The 14,144-nt window shown below is 42.5% G+C and overlaps 2 protein-coding genes across 3 annotated transcripts; both read right to left on the bottom strand.

Moving 5' to 3' along the window:
* Positions 1-625: 625 nt before the first annotated feature.
* Positions 626-1,759, bottom strand: fabp7a (fatty acid binding protein 7, brain, a). Of its 2 annotated transcripts, XM_084569776.1 has the most exons (4): positions 1,670-1,759; positions 1,374-1,546; positions 1,150-1,251; positions 626-1,042 (listed from the first exon to the last, which is right to left on the bottom strand). In XM_084569776.1, the coding sequence occupies exons 1-4, from the start codon at positions 1,740-1,742 to the stop codon at positions 992-994; spliced, it is 399 nt and encodes a 132-aa protein (XP_084425902.1). In that variant the 5' UTR covers positions 1,743-1,759; the 3' UTR covers positions 626-991. The 2 variants fall into 2 exon arrangements, with proteins under 2 accessions (XP_084425902.1, XP_084425901.1); XM_084569775.1 differs by having other exon boundaries at positions 626-1,251.
* Positions 1,760-2,975: 1,216 nt separating this feature from the next.
* usp40 (ubiquitin specific peptidase 40) lies at positions 2,976-14,045 on the bottom strand. The gene is made up of 31 exons (XM_084568733.1): positions 13,300-14,045; positions 13,134-13,201; positions 12,916-13,029; positions 12,069-12,233; positions 11,696-11,842; positions 11,373-11,516; positions 11,149-11,277; positions 10,950-11,066; positions 10,758-10,865; positions 10,473-10,667; positions 10,225-10,360; positions 9,937-10,018; positions 9,621-9,792; positions 9,448-9,532; positions 9,292-9,362; positions 8,784-9,208; positions 8,546-8,696; positions 8,360-8,420; positions 7,810-7,863; positions 7,476-7,564; positions 7,223-7,309; positions 7,093-7,129; positions 6,826-6,890; positions 6,470-6,544; positions 6,155-6,373; positions 5,928-6,046; positions 5,757-5,822; positions 5,437-5,647; positions 5,123-5,218; positions 4,932-5,026; positions 2,976-4,682 (listed from the first exon to the last, which is right to left on the bottom strand). The coding sequence occupies exons 1-31, from the start codon at positions 13,493-13,495 to the stop codon at positions 4,574-4,576; spliced, it is 3,888 nt and encodes a 1,295-aa protein (XP_084424859.1). The 5' UTR covers positions 13,496-14,045; the 3' UTR covers positions 2,976-4,573.
* Positions 14,046-14,144: the final 99 nt, after the last annotated feature.

Below are 14,144 nucleotides of genomic sequence, written 5' to 3'. Positions count from 1 at the left end.
ATCTGGGAGACAAGGGGGAAGTGTTTAGTGTCCTGCAACTGGAGCATAAAGACAGATTTTAATTTAAATGAATTCAGCCGAGCGACTGGCAAATGAGTTCCACTCCAGTTACTTTCTTTAGTTTCTTTGGCTATTCAAATGTGGCCAAAGCTGAAGAATGGCCACTTGTAGTCACAGCACGCAGGGCACTTTCTGGGAAAACTTCTTCTTCTAATGTGTTAAAGGCTGGATGAGGTAAATTTAAAATGAGCACCAGATATATAAACGCCGCCAGTTGGTCAAAGGTTTGTTTGTTGACTCTATTTACAGACTTTGAACTGTTTTAATATTGGACGGATTCAAGCTGTCCACGTCCTGCGCTCTCTTATTCGGTCATGGTTGGTCCACACACCATCGAATGATGCCTCTACGTAATGACACCACAACTTAAACCGGATTATCCCGAGGCGGGTGACATCACCACCCCCCACTACACCTCCCGCTCCGCCGGCTTGACTCGGACCATCTGGAGGTTACTGGGGGACGTTCACTGTGACCGAGTTCAGCGGTCACAGCGAACTGCTGCCGCCGCTGCATGGTCACCCCGCAGCTGTCACCTGGGACCGACCCATCACAGGGGCCGCACTGTTCCCACGATTAAAGCTGACGTATTTGAACAGAAATGCAAGAGTGCACACACAGTTGCAACGAAAGAAAGAAAGAAAGAAAGAAAGACGCCTGTTGAGATAAAGGCCGACAAGGGCACAAAGAGGGTTTAGTTCAGCAGTTTTATTTGTTACACAGAGAACGAAAACAGTTTGCCATCTGAATTTCTTAGAAAAGGTCTTACAAAAGATTCCCCCAAAAATATTTAGCTCAAGTTACAGCAGTAAATCAAGTGCAAATCACTGCATACAGTTAAAAACAACACATTTTGTTATTATCATTATTATGTCTTTGACCTTGTTGATCATTCACAGTGGTGATGTGATTTCAAGTATCTGGCAGGAAGTTAGGCTTTCTCATATGTGCGGACAGCTTGGACGCCCTGGAAGGTTAACGTCTGGAGAAAAAAACACAAGAAAGTTCATCAGATAATTGGAAAGGTGAGGCAAGGCACAGCACCCTTAAACAACAAAGACGATGACAGATTATTTGAATCAAACTTACCATCACCATCTTCCCATCCTTCATTTCTCTGACGAATTTGGTCTCTTTGCCATCCCACTTCTGCGTTTGCACCAACTTGTCTCCTTCCAAGGTGAAGGTACACTGCACACAGAAAAAAAAAAAAAATATATATATATATATATTTTATCTAAAGCCCGCACAGGAGAGTGTTAAATATTGAGAGAAGGTCCAGCAGCGAAGATTACAACTTTTGCTCGGCTTACTTTGACATGTCGGTCATCAGGCGTGGTCTCATCAAACTCCTCTCCCAGTTTGGCGGAGATCTCCGTGTTCCTGAACGTGCTCTGGGTTTTCACCACCACTTTGTCCCCATCTTGGCTAATCACCACTGTGGGTTTGGTGACATTGCCCACTTGTCTTGTGGCAAAACCAACACCTGTCAAAAAAATAAAAAACAAGAAAAATGCCAACTTTTAGCCATGCATTAAGCCAATGTGAAATAAATTGCAGAATAAACTACAATAAAGTAATAAACTATATATTTTTTTTTTTTGCTTACCAAGTGCCTTCATGTAATCATCAAAGTTCTGGCTGTCCACCAGCTTCCACGTACCACAGAAAGCCTCAACCATTGTTGCAGATGATGTTTGTCCCGGTCAGCGTCAAACTGTCAGACAGTCTCTGCTCTCTGTGCAGTAAATCCTGCAGCCGGGGCAGGACGACTGCCTGTCAAATTAATACTGTTACGGGGGGCGGGGACGTAAACCGCAGCCCGACAAGTTGATTGGATGCTCAAGACGCTTTGTGGGCTGTGATTGGTCAGTGTAAAATGTGCCGTTAACCTGTCCTGAATACGTTTATTTTGTGTGTATGTGTGAGGTTTGGGGCTGGTTGAGGACCATCTCTACACACGTTTCAAATAAACATACAAATATACACATTTAAAGATAAATACTAAAAAATAAAGACAAATACAAAATAATTTTTTAAGAATTTTGCTCACATCTCAAAATTACAATGAGATAAATTTAATGTATCTTTATCCCACTCCGTCCTGTTTCGTTTACGCATGCGCAGAGCACGACAGAATAAAACGAGTTTATTGATTTAGGGGCTCGGAATGTTCTATGGACGATGGACGCATGCGCAGAGCACGAAAGACTAGTGTAAATACGCAAACTACTTGTTTTGTACAATGGTTTTGTAGGGCTGTACTAATATGCTGACATTATCACGTGACTATTCATCTTAATTTAGTATGTTTACACAGCAATGCATGCTAATTAGTGCTAAGCTAAGTACAAACTACAGTTCAGGCTGTTATATAACATAATATACCCATAGTTTACCCATGATATTGCACATGTATATAGATAGATACTTGTTTAGACATACTTAGCGTACATTATTATCATTTATTCTATTTTTGAATTTTCCAGAGGGATCAGCATGTGTTCATCTTAAGCCCTAATTAAAGGCATTCATTTCGCAGGAATTGAGCTGTTTGATCGACGATACAGAAGAAGTAAAGAGATCAGCAAAGTTCCTCCTGTAGAGGATGTGATCACATGTATCCATGGCAAAAATTTAAATAGCAAGTGAGACATTTCTCTCATAAGAGAAATCTCAGCTTGCGCTTAAGGAAATCCCACCAAATAAAACATTAGAATCTATAGTAAAATAAAACATTGTGATTTATCCTCTGGGAACCTGAGTGTGTGCTGGTGGTAGCAGGGTACAACTCAGGGGATGACCAAGTCATTAAGATTCATCATCTGTGGACCTTAAATGCCGGTGTAGAATATGATGGTGATTAATTACTAAGATTTACTCTTAATTATCATGACCAATAGTTCCTACTATATATCTTTATTGTTCATAAAATACTTTCTGCAAATACAATCTGACACTGATACAAACAGATGACCACTGTTACAATACAGCAGATCAGTCCTTATCAATAACACCACAGATGTAATCCGTTAACACTAGTAAGGGATGCCACAAGATACAAAATAAACTCCCACTATTGCTGAGTATACTGTCAGTTTTATGTTTCCGCTTCCAAATAATAATAATAAAAAAAAAAAAAATCCAAACTTCTACTTGTAAAATCATGGCACCGGTCATGGCCAGATTAGTCTACGAAGCGGCTCAGGAAATCTTTTATAACGAAACTTCCCAAAAAAATACAACGCATTTCATACAGTAATTAAACTGTTTTGTCACTTTATCCAGATAAATTTAAATCTTTTTTTATTTTTTTTTTAATTCCCTGAAATGTACATATAGTGCATGCAAACAAAACATGAAATACTCTTTAATGAAATCTCAGGGATCTTCAGTTCAATATAAACAAGGGGGATAGTATGACAGTATATTTCTGGAGCAAATTCATCTTACAGTTCATCTGAATGTGAAAAAAAAAAAAAAATTAAAGGTGAAAATAAAGACGCCCTGCTTTAAGTCTCAGCTCTAATTGTCAAGTTAAGTGCACAGAGCCAAATCTTCAAAGAACTGCCTAAATACTTAAACCATAGATTATTGTTAAAGAGACAGTTTAGACAATAGAAAATCAAAATTAAGAAAAGCAGAAAGAGTCTTGGGTTGAAAGAAAAAAATAATAAAATGACAGGGCAAAAGAGGTAGAGTGAGAGAGGTAGAGAGTGAGGTAGGGAGGAAGGAGCAGCACTGAGGCGTCTCCACGTTAAGGCCTATCCCCTCCTCTCCCTTACAACCTAAAAACACACCTATCGGTACAGCGGCGGCTCCAGAAAAACACCTGCTCATGCTGCACAGTGACAGGTTGATTATTAAAAACGAGAGTCGCTCATTTCACAGGAAGAATATCAGGACTAAGTGAAGGCAGTTCCTGTTTTCAGTGGCTTGTTGTGCAGGACAATTTGTCAAAGAAAGACCAAATTTAAAAGCCACCACGGTATAAATTTTGATCCTGACGTACTTACAGTTAATAGAAAAGTCCATTTCATCCGAGCAACTTGCGGCACAATGTTACAAACTACCTACTCAAGGTGTTGTCTTAAGTTTTTCCTTCAGAAAAAGAAAGCAATTTCAAAAAAAAAATAAAAATATATAGGGCATATGTGGTTTTTGCAATTTTAAGAGCTTGTGAAGAGCAGAAGCAAGACAAAGATGGCTCACCTAAAAAACATATTGCATAGAAACAATGCAAATTACAGTCAGTTTTAACACTAAATCAAAGTGCCAAAAAAAAAAAAAAATCCTCTCTTTGTTTGTCACAAAGACCAGAGGCAGGAAGGACTTCAGGGTTTGATTTGAGTAAAATATTCTTGGAGAACAACATTATACGAGTAAGAAAAACAAATGGCACACAACTGAGATTAGTTGGATTGTCCTGATTGTAATGTGGTATCTCCCTGTGTGTGCGTGTAGCATTACAGGCGGTCTTGATTTGTCCATGCACCCCCTTTGAAGAGGGGTGCTATCTGAATACCCCAACGTTAATCGACAGCGCCACCTCCGGTTTCCTGGATTTGGTTTGCTCGGCCTTCTTCTGCGATTCAGCATCACTGGAGCCTGCAGCCTGCCCTCTGAAAACAGCAAGAGCACAAAACGTTGCCAAAAGCATGCAGGATAAACAAAAAAAAAAAGTCACACAGCATTACCAGAACTAATGGATACAGCTTGCATGGATTCACAGCTGCATTACTGTTGCCCTGTAATCATGACATGACAACTGTTTTCCTTCTTCTGTGGTTATTTAACCAATAACAACTGTGAAGCCATAAATGAATCAAGCAGTAACAAGCATATTCAATGCTGCTGCATGCAGGCCCCACCCTTTCCTGCGTTCCTCCGCCTGCTCTCTGAGTCTCTGCTGGCCCTGCTCGTCCTCCAGGGTGATGAAGTCCCTGTTCTTGTCAATCAAAAGGTTCTGGGGGAAAAAAACAACAATAATTGATTCAATATTGCTCACACAAATAAAAAAAAAAAATAGACAATTTACAAAAAAACAAGGCTTCAATAATACCTTGATTCCGATCGTGTCGCCATCTTTGAGGTGAAAAGGTGCTCCCAGTAGTGAATCTGCTTTTTTCTTCTTCTTCTTTTTGGAAACCTGCTGGGTCTGACAGGAAAAGAAACATTCACTGACTGAGAGACAATGAAGAAGTAAAACACGTGAGAGTGCAAAGAGTTGGGGAGAAGGTTAGCCACTCTTGCTGCTACATTTCATCCAGTCATGATTCCTCTCTATGTTCTTCCCAGCTACTGAGCAAGAGAGTGCAAGTAAACATCTGGATCTCTAAAGTTCCTTCCTAAGAAATGACTCCGTTCTAATCTTACCCAGTTGGAGATCTCATCCCAAGTGTGTTTATCTTGTTGGTGTTTGGCCAACAGCAGAGCGTCGGGAGAGAGGCCGTAGTGTGCAGCCAGACAAGTGCGAAGAGAACGAGGAGAAGAATCATGGGATGCATCCCAAACCAGCTCCTCTGGAGGGTAGTAACACCTCTCCCCCGGTATGCCCATTTTAAGAATCAGAAGCACTTCCTTAGGCCTTGTGAACAAGACAAAATTAAGATTAAAGACATAAAATTGTAGCAGTAGGAAGTTCAACACACTCGGGGTTATGCATTGTAAGAAAATAGTAGCATCCGAAAACTCACCCAAGATCTTCCTCTTTCAGTAGCTGCTGCACACAGAGGCTTGTACCGCTGGTCAACTTCAACTTCCTAAGATAAAGGAACAGATCACGTGGAGAAACACTGACTCAAAGTTCTTCATTTGTTATTAATATAACCGATTTGATGGCCGTCAATGCAGGGATGTGTCCAGACCTGAGTGTGGCTTGTTGTCCTCTGAGGATACGTGCCAACCTCTGCCCCTCCAGCTGCCACACACGCATGAACCCAGTAGTTGGAATACATACATCCTGAAGGGCCGGCAGCGTCAACACCTGAAAGAGCAGGAGGAGCATCTTTAAACGTTTGATAGAGAGTAAGTAATAAATACAACCATTTACTTGCCATGTGTTTAGTTGCAGCAAGTTACTTGACTGCTCTACCTGAGTCTTGAGATCTTCCAGAGTGGCTTCGTCCGATATTTCCACCTGTCCCACACTCCTCAGCTCTGCCACGTTTCCACCGCCGAGAGGAAACAGCTGACTGCGCGTTTCATCCGCCGTCACAACATCCATCTGCTGCTCGGTGGGGCCGTTGCCAGTGTGATTCAACTCCATGTTTTTCAGATCCAAATAGAGCCAGACAGATATCTTCAGGAAACCCTGACACAAAAAAAGAGACAACAAAAGGCTAAACAGAGACGCTATAAAGCTTTAATATGTCATAAATCAAAAACCAAACTCATAACATGTAGGTACCTTCGGGGGTAAATGTCCTTCTGTCAGAACTAACGTCTCTCCGTTGCTGATCTTCAGCTCTGACAGCGAGGCATCCTGAGAATCAAAGACTGTTGTTAGCATGTGCTTGAAAGATTATCCGATTTGGGGACATGCATGGACGTCTGCAGAGTATTCAGTATGACAAAACTTTGGTGTAAAATAAAGAACTGCAGATAAATCAACACCACAAATGAAGCATACACGTTAATGTCTAACTCTAGTTTCTCACTAAAAACTATTGAATTTTTAATAATTTGATTCAGAGTTTCAGAATTTTGATAGTGTCGCGCATCACCTCACTAAATTTTACAGTTATCCAGCAGTTAGTCACTTACCTCCTCCATGAGTGGCTCCCCGACCTCCTCACACCAATCCAGCCTCCGTAAGTGCCAACACGTGCCTGCAAACCCATATTTAACTGGCATCAACAACAAGACTTTGCATCAAACTACAACAGTAAAAAAATAGTTTAATTTAATTAATTTAATAGTTTAATTTAATTAATGAAATCAGGGTATGTGCTAAATTCACAAAAGCCGAGTCTACAGAAGATGTAGGTCATAGGCATTGGGAAATCAAGATAGAAATAAATGTTGTTTTACCATCAAGTCCGACAGCGTCCAGCATCGCCTTTAGACACTGCAAAAAAATAATGATTAAAAAGGTAGACATATATGTAGCATAGCATGAATGTTTTACAAAACAGGCAGATGAACATTTTCACTTCCTCACCTCTTTAACAGTAGAAGTCTTCTCCACGATTATGTCCATCTCTACGCCAGCAGAGGGAGCTGTACCCACGGTGAAGTGAAGGAAGAGCTGCGAGGTTAAAGCAAAGAACTAAACTTCAAAAACCCTCGATTTGTCCTGATTGTTTTTTTTTTAAATGTCAGAGGGGATTAAAGGTTGTGTGACTTTCATCGGGTGCAGCTGCAAGTAAAAAAAAAAAAGTGAATTCATTGAAGGTTTCAAATAAAAGACACACCTGTGACGCCTTGGGGCCGTTTCCCGGACACAGAGTCAGTGTGGTCATGAGTCGCACCCCTGCATCCCGAACGCTCAGCTCCTCGCACACTGTCAGGTAAACCGGGATAAGAAAAAAAAAAAAACACAAGCGCACTTCATAAATGTGTTCTAAGATTTCAAAGGCAGATGATAAGAGGAAAGATTACAAGCAGGGGGAGTACCTCCTAAACATTTAACAAGGGGGCAGCGTAAGGGAAAGCGTATCTTAATATTTCGTTAAAATGAGGGGGATTTCCAGCTCTAAGTGATCTGCTCCATTAAAAATCACCCCCAGGTGACAAACAGCGCAGTACCTGGAGGAAGGAGTTTCCCCGTGCAGTCGACTTGCCTCAGACAGTACTCTGCACCTGGTCAGCATGACAGAAATAGCAGCTATTTTAAAAGAGTGAAAGTTAATGGAAGAATAAAAACACAATAAATACACTGTGTGTGTGTGTGTGTGTGTTACAACACTGTTATATATATATATATATATATATAGGCTCAATATAACCTGGACTTAATTGTCAGTGCTAATGTTGAGAGCTAATGTCTATACGGCTTACATTTCCGGTGTTTACGCTTTATTAAAACGGAGGTTGATGGTGTTGCATTCATTTGTTCGACCAAGAAGACTCTTTTAGATTGTGCAGTTATACCTAATGAAGTGGCCACAGTGTATATATCAATAATAAATGAACACAAAGCAATACAGAAAGAAATACGATCTAGAGAGAGAGTTTTTTGTTTACCTTACTATTTTAAATTGAAGAATATTGCAAAAGGACAAGTAAAATAAGCTCTTGTTTTGCTTTAATTCAATTCTATTGACTTGCTAACTAAATGTGAAAGGGTGAAACATGCCTAGGAGTTGCTCCTGTAGCTGCAGCTCCTCTATGGCCCTCAGTTTCACCTCAGACAGGAGCTGAGGGAAAGACACAAATAAAAACGAAATAAAAAACAAACAAAAAAAAACCAATGAGATCCTTTTATGGAGAGCAAAAATGAAGGATAGGACACCCAGCAAACACAGAGGCCCAGACTACTGACCATACTTCCTGTGGCTGGAACCTTGATTTTCTTCGTCTCCTCCTCGTTCTCGTCTTCACCTCCTTTTACGTGAGGCTGAAATTCCACCTGGAGCCAGCGGCAGTCGGATGGCGTAGTCACAGTGACGACGTCTCCGTTTAGAGTGAAAAGGCTGAACACAGTCACGTAAACAGCTTTAAAACAAACAACGTTAAGACAAATATTCATATAAACGTTCCTTTGCAAAAAAAAAACTGACCTGCTGTCAAACGACTGAGGCTCCAACACCAACACCGCATCTCCGTCTTTCAGAGAAAGCTCCTTTAGTGTCCGCTGCATGTCATCAGGGGGGAATATCCTCCATCCGCTTGCACCTCCTCCTTCTCCTTCTCCTGCCCCCTGTTCTCTTCTCTTTCCTCCCTTATGCTCCTGGCACAGCAGGCTCTCCTTAGGCTCCCCCAGAGCCTCCCTCACCTCCCCGAGAGTCGCGCCTCCCGCAAAGCCTCTTGCCTCCTTTTTAAGCCCCGGTCCCCCATTTTCAAAATCTCCCCTGCTCTCCTCACACTCTGCCCCAACCTCCGCTCCTCCTTCTTCTTCGTCCACGTCTTCACCCAAAAAGGGACGGACCACCGTCAGCAGGACCGGCTCCCACTCGGCTCCAGTTAGGACAGTCGCACCACACACCTGAAAAAGGAAAAGAAAAACTGTGTACAAAGAAAGGTAGCCTAGAAACAAAGCAGATGAGACTGGACTACGCCTTTCCTCACCTCTCTGCCATTCCACACAAACAAGTCGGTGTTCGTGCAGATTCCTGCACTGTACAGAGAGACACAGTCATCTGTAAAGAGTAATAAAAAACAAGAATGTAGTTACAAACACGAAATACTGCTCTCAAGGTATTTTTTTTATTTCAAATGTCTAACCTGTAAGGGTATTGTAGAGGTGTAAACCTGCTGGAAGACTCTTGGCCACAGTCAGAGCCATATCTCCTTCCCAGAGTTCTTGCATCTAATTGCACGCAAACAAGCAGCTTAATCTCCCTGGCACTTTCAGGATATCAAAACACAATAGTTCTTGTTTTTTTTTTTTAAGATACCTGATATATAGCTAATCGCAGGTCTCCCACAGTTTTCCTACGGTCAAAGCTGAGGGCAGTGCTCCCGTTTGACTCTTTGCTGACAGGTTGCAGGGCTCCATTTTCCATTCTATAGCTGGGTGCCAGGTGCAGACGCAGCTCCACGGTGTTGTTGGTGGCTTCAAACTCTTCACTGAAACAGAACCAATACGGACTTTTAATTTAAGCGAGAAACTACTTTTAATAAAACTGAATCGTCAGTCAGAACATGTTAAAGAGCTATAAAAGCAGTGATAATGGTGCAATACTTAAAAAAAGTGTGTGTTTGTTTCTATACCGCATCTGCTGCAGTTTGATGTTCTCCTCCTGAGCCATCCGGATGAGGTGAGTAGGAACTTTATACTCGCGATTGTTAAGAGCTAGGAAAGGAAAAACATTAGTCATATAATTACTACTTCTTCCACTGAGCCGATAGATCCTAAAACTACTGCATACTGAGTCATTAAAATCATCAGTTAAGTGATACTTTAACATAAAAACAGTTGGTAATTTCCAGACATATTCACTTATCCCACAAAACAGAGATAATCTTCCTGTTAAAATAACAAAACGTGGTATACATTACCTTCGCCAGGCCTGTGCAGCTGTGTTTTCCTGTAGAACAGCATGTAGGCGCTCTCTTTGCCCTGGAACTGCTTCTCTATGTCCGACTCCCTGATGGAAGTCACAGCGGAGTCGTTGAGGTCAAACCAGTGGCTACCCTGCTGACAGGCAAGCAGACGCACCGTGAGAAAACGGGCTTCAAAAGGCTTAGCAACGGATGAAATGCAATTTGATTCCCACAAGGGAAGACGTGAGGTTGTTTGCCGTTACCTCTGGTTTGTGCTCCGGCTTCTGGTTTGATCCTTGCTGTTGTTCAGGAACTTCCGGAGCTGCTGACGGATCAGAGGTAGCGGTTTGTTCTGCGGGACTGGAGGACTCGGTCACTGGGCTTGGCGGGTTTGCTTTCAGTGCCACTCGAGTACCATTGGACACCAGCATGAAAACATCGTTGTGGGACTGTAGGAACTAAATCAGAATGAACAGAAACAAGTTTAGATGGGCAAGTAATGAGAAAATATACTGCAAGGCCGCTGAACATTGCAGAGCCAAGAATACCTTGCCAATTGGGCCGTAGTGTTTTCTGAACTTTTTGCTCCAGGATGAACCAATCTTATTCATGAGTTTCTGGCCCAGCTGGTCCAACAGGACACTCTTTGACGGCTCCTAGTGGACAGCAAGGAAATGGCATTTATTAACAAATTGTCGCTCAGAGACAGGAAGGCCAAAAGTGAATTGTTCTTGCTGTACCTGCGCAATTATAGCAGTGAGGACAGACAAAGGGTCGTCATCTTGTAGTTTGGGCTCACACACTTCCTTGACCTCCTCTTTCGCTTTCTTCTGAGTTTTAGGTTTGCAGTCCTCCTCCTGACAGGACACAGAACTTCTTACTTTGATGATGCAAAGAGAAAACACGTGCACAACTGCGACTAACGTCTCTTTTACTCACCGGAGGCTCCCAATTGCCGAGCTCGTCAATGTCCCTGATGTAAACGTGGTAATGGCCACCATAGCAGCCACCCTTATGGATAATCACAGAGAACAGCTCGTAGGAGAAATCAGAGTCATCTCCATCGATCTGGATGGGGGGGAAAGTTTAAAAGACATCACGTTGCAGCAAAGCATTTGTGGTTTTGTCAACAGCCAAGGATGTCAGTTAAAATCTCCCTGTACCTGTTCACAAAAGGGTCGCAGGTTGATGTTGAGGGGGAAGCTGTATCGTCCTGTCTCTTTGTATCGCTCACATTTGGCAAAGTCAAAACTGAATCTCAGCAAGGACATGGTCATGAATGGAGGCAGTTTCCGCAGCTTGGCAGACTGAATCATACCAAAGTAAAGGAAGGGGAGAAATGATTATACAAAGAAGAAGTTATTGGCCTACTTAGTTTGTATATACTTTTCTTTTTACTTTTAATATAAAGAAAATTTCAGAGAAAGGGCCAATGCCCTCCTCTTGTTTAGTGTTTTATTATTGTGCTTTCATAGCCGGCACTGACCTTGGCAGCGGTGACTAATCTGTCACACTGTGCACAACGATACAGGTTATTGCCCTCAAACAGCTCCTCCTCCACAAACATGTTCCACAAAGCTTCCTCCAGGCTGGATACACCACAAACACACACCGTCAGGTCCAGGAAATCCTCCTGAAGAACACACAAACAAGCGTTTACACGCAAACTGGGTCAATTTACCATTTTAGTCTCAGGTTCTACCGGGTTTAAACATCTCTGACAGCATCGGACATCATCTAAGCGAATGTTAATTGGTCAAAGACGTATGAATCTAGCCACATGTGAGATGTAAGAAGTATGATTGCACGGACAGAATATAGAGAGACGCCCATGCAGGCCCAGGCACACAGGGACACACCTGTCTCTGGCTGACATTCCCACACTCCTTGCAGACAATGCTGTTGACACTGGTCCCATGGTAGAGCCGATGGATAAATGTGCTGCCACTGGTGCCCACAAGAGAGTGCTCCAACGCACTGAACAGAATCCTGTTCAGCTCCTGCACGTCGTGCTGATTTGTCCCCTTCAGAGAGCAGAACAGAAAAAGGATCAATAGGCCTATATAGTACCGTGACTTAGTTCCATATGCTTTTAAAAGTGAGTGGAAACACATTGAAATCAATCATTTACACGCACAGAAACCTGTCTACAGTTTGTTGTCTGTTTTAATTATGTGCAGGGTTTAGCTCACACTTTACATGTGGATGGTTTTAAAGGACCGGCTTCCCATCACTGTGTGTACAGTTACAGATGTCAAGAACATTACAGTTGCCATATAATTATAGTTTTATTAATTCTATTCTTCAAACTTTTGCAGTATTTCTTTAAATGCGTATTTTTCAATCATAATTAACAGCTGCATTTCAGGCAAAATATTAAGAGGTTTAATGCCATAGCAGAAGATGGCGCCAAACGCGGCATTTCCTAGTATCATCAAGCAGTTTTATATCTTTAATAATTATGTAACATGCTCATGGTCAGCTCTAATAATAGCGATCAGGTGTACAATTTGTGAGAGAACTGGAATGTTGTTTTGCAATGCAGCAGGACGGCATCAAGACGAAATAAAAGGACCAGCGAGGCTACCGGCCTAGCTACCTAAGCTCATTTACGCTCATATTTCCTGACATTACCGGAAGGTAAATCAATCCCCCTGAAATAAGAAGCGTAACTTTAGCCTCTCTTTGGCGATAATGGAGACAGACCTCGCTGCTGTTCCAGCCAAAGCTTTCAGTGAGGTCAGCAGTGGAGGCGCTCTGCTGGTCCACCAGCAACAGACGGGCAAACAGTCTCTGAAGTTCCAGTGGGATCACTCTGACCTGAGAAGGAGAATAAAGAAATAAAAAAGCTTATTACATTATTTCACACATGCACACACACATTACACTAGGGTTTACACCTGCAGGAACCGTGCGACATTTACTTTTGCTTCTGGTTTCTCTTTGTCTTCCAGGCGTCCTAACTCCTCTGGCCCCAAATTGAACAGTTCCTCTGCAAACACACACACACAAACAATGAATGAATGAATGAATGAGTGGAGAGAATATAAAAGTCAACCGCCCGCTGGTGGAAGAGTCACCTGTCCTCACCTCTGAACTCGGGGGTGAACAGCAGAGTCTGGAGCAGAGAGTTGAGGTAGCAGGTGCCTCCCTGGTTCTTGATGCCGCACAGATTGCTCCTTCCTCGAGGTGGAGGCGGCTCATCTCCCCCCTTTGAAACTCTTCCCTTGGAGGAAGTCGAGGAGAAGCCTTCCTCCTCCTCTTCCTCAAAAAGATTCCCAAACATGCCTTGTGATGTTTTATATTTATTTATTTATCTATCTGTGTGTATTTACTCCGTTTTTCTCTCAGTTATGCTGGGATTCAGCCTCGCAGTAAATCGTGGGGTAGCACTCCGACGTGCCCTCTTGCTATCTCATCTTGGTCTTGCCGAGTTCTCTGTTGACAATGGCCGGGCTGACTCTGAAATAAGAGGACTTCACGGGGCTAAACATTGCGGCTAGCACCGGATATGTACGCGTGTGACTCACGGTTATGCTGTACAGCTAGCTCCGCCAGCTAACAAAGGCAAGTCAATCGCAGTCCCGACACTGATGAGCAGCTTGACAGCTCAGCGAAAAAGGAAAAAAAAAAGAAATCTGACTGTCGGTAACGTTGACGGTCAATGTCACAACGACTGAGAAAACGGCGCCTTCCAACCGACACCCTAGCAACCGACTTAATTAAACTGTTACTCAAAACGGCAACGGGCACAAGATCTTTCTTCTGTTGTCTGTCTTAAAACAGAAAACAAACGAAACGTAAATAAAAATACCATCGCTGAACAGTAAGCGGCCATGTTTCTTCCCGACAGAATGTGGAATGATGCATTGTGGTACTTGTAGTATCGTACGTGCTTTGTGTACGGTGTCGAAATAAAAGTAACTAAAGATATT

This window comes from Chelon labrosus, assembly GCF_963514085.1.
Source record: "Chelon labrosus genome assembly, chromosome: 20".
In the NCBI taxonomy this organism is placed as follows: domain Eukaryota; kingdom Metazoa; phylum Chordata; class Actinopteri; order Mugiliformes; family Mugilidae; genus Chelon; species Chelon labrosus.
The sequence above is the reverse complement of the archived record's forward strand: the minus strand, read 5'-3'. Positions and strand labels throughout refer to the sequence as shown.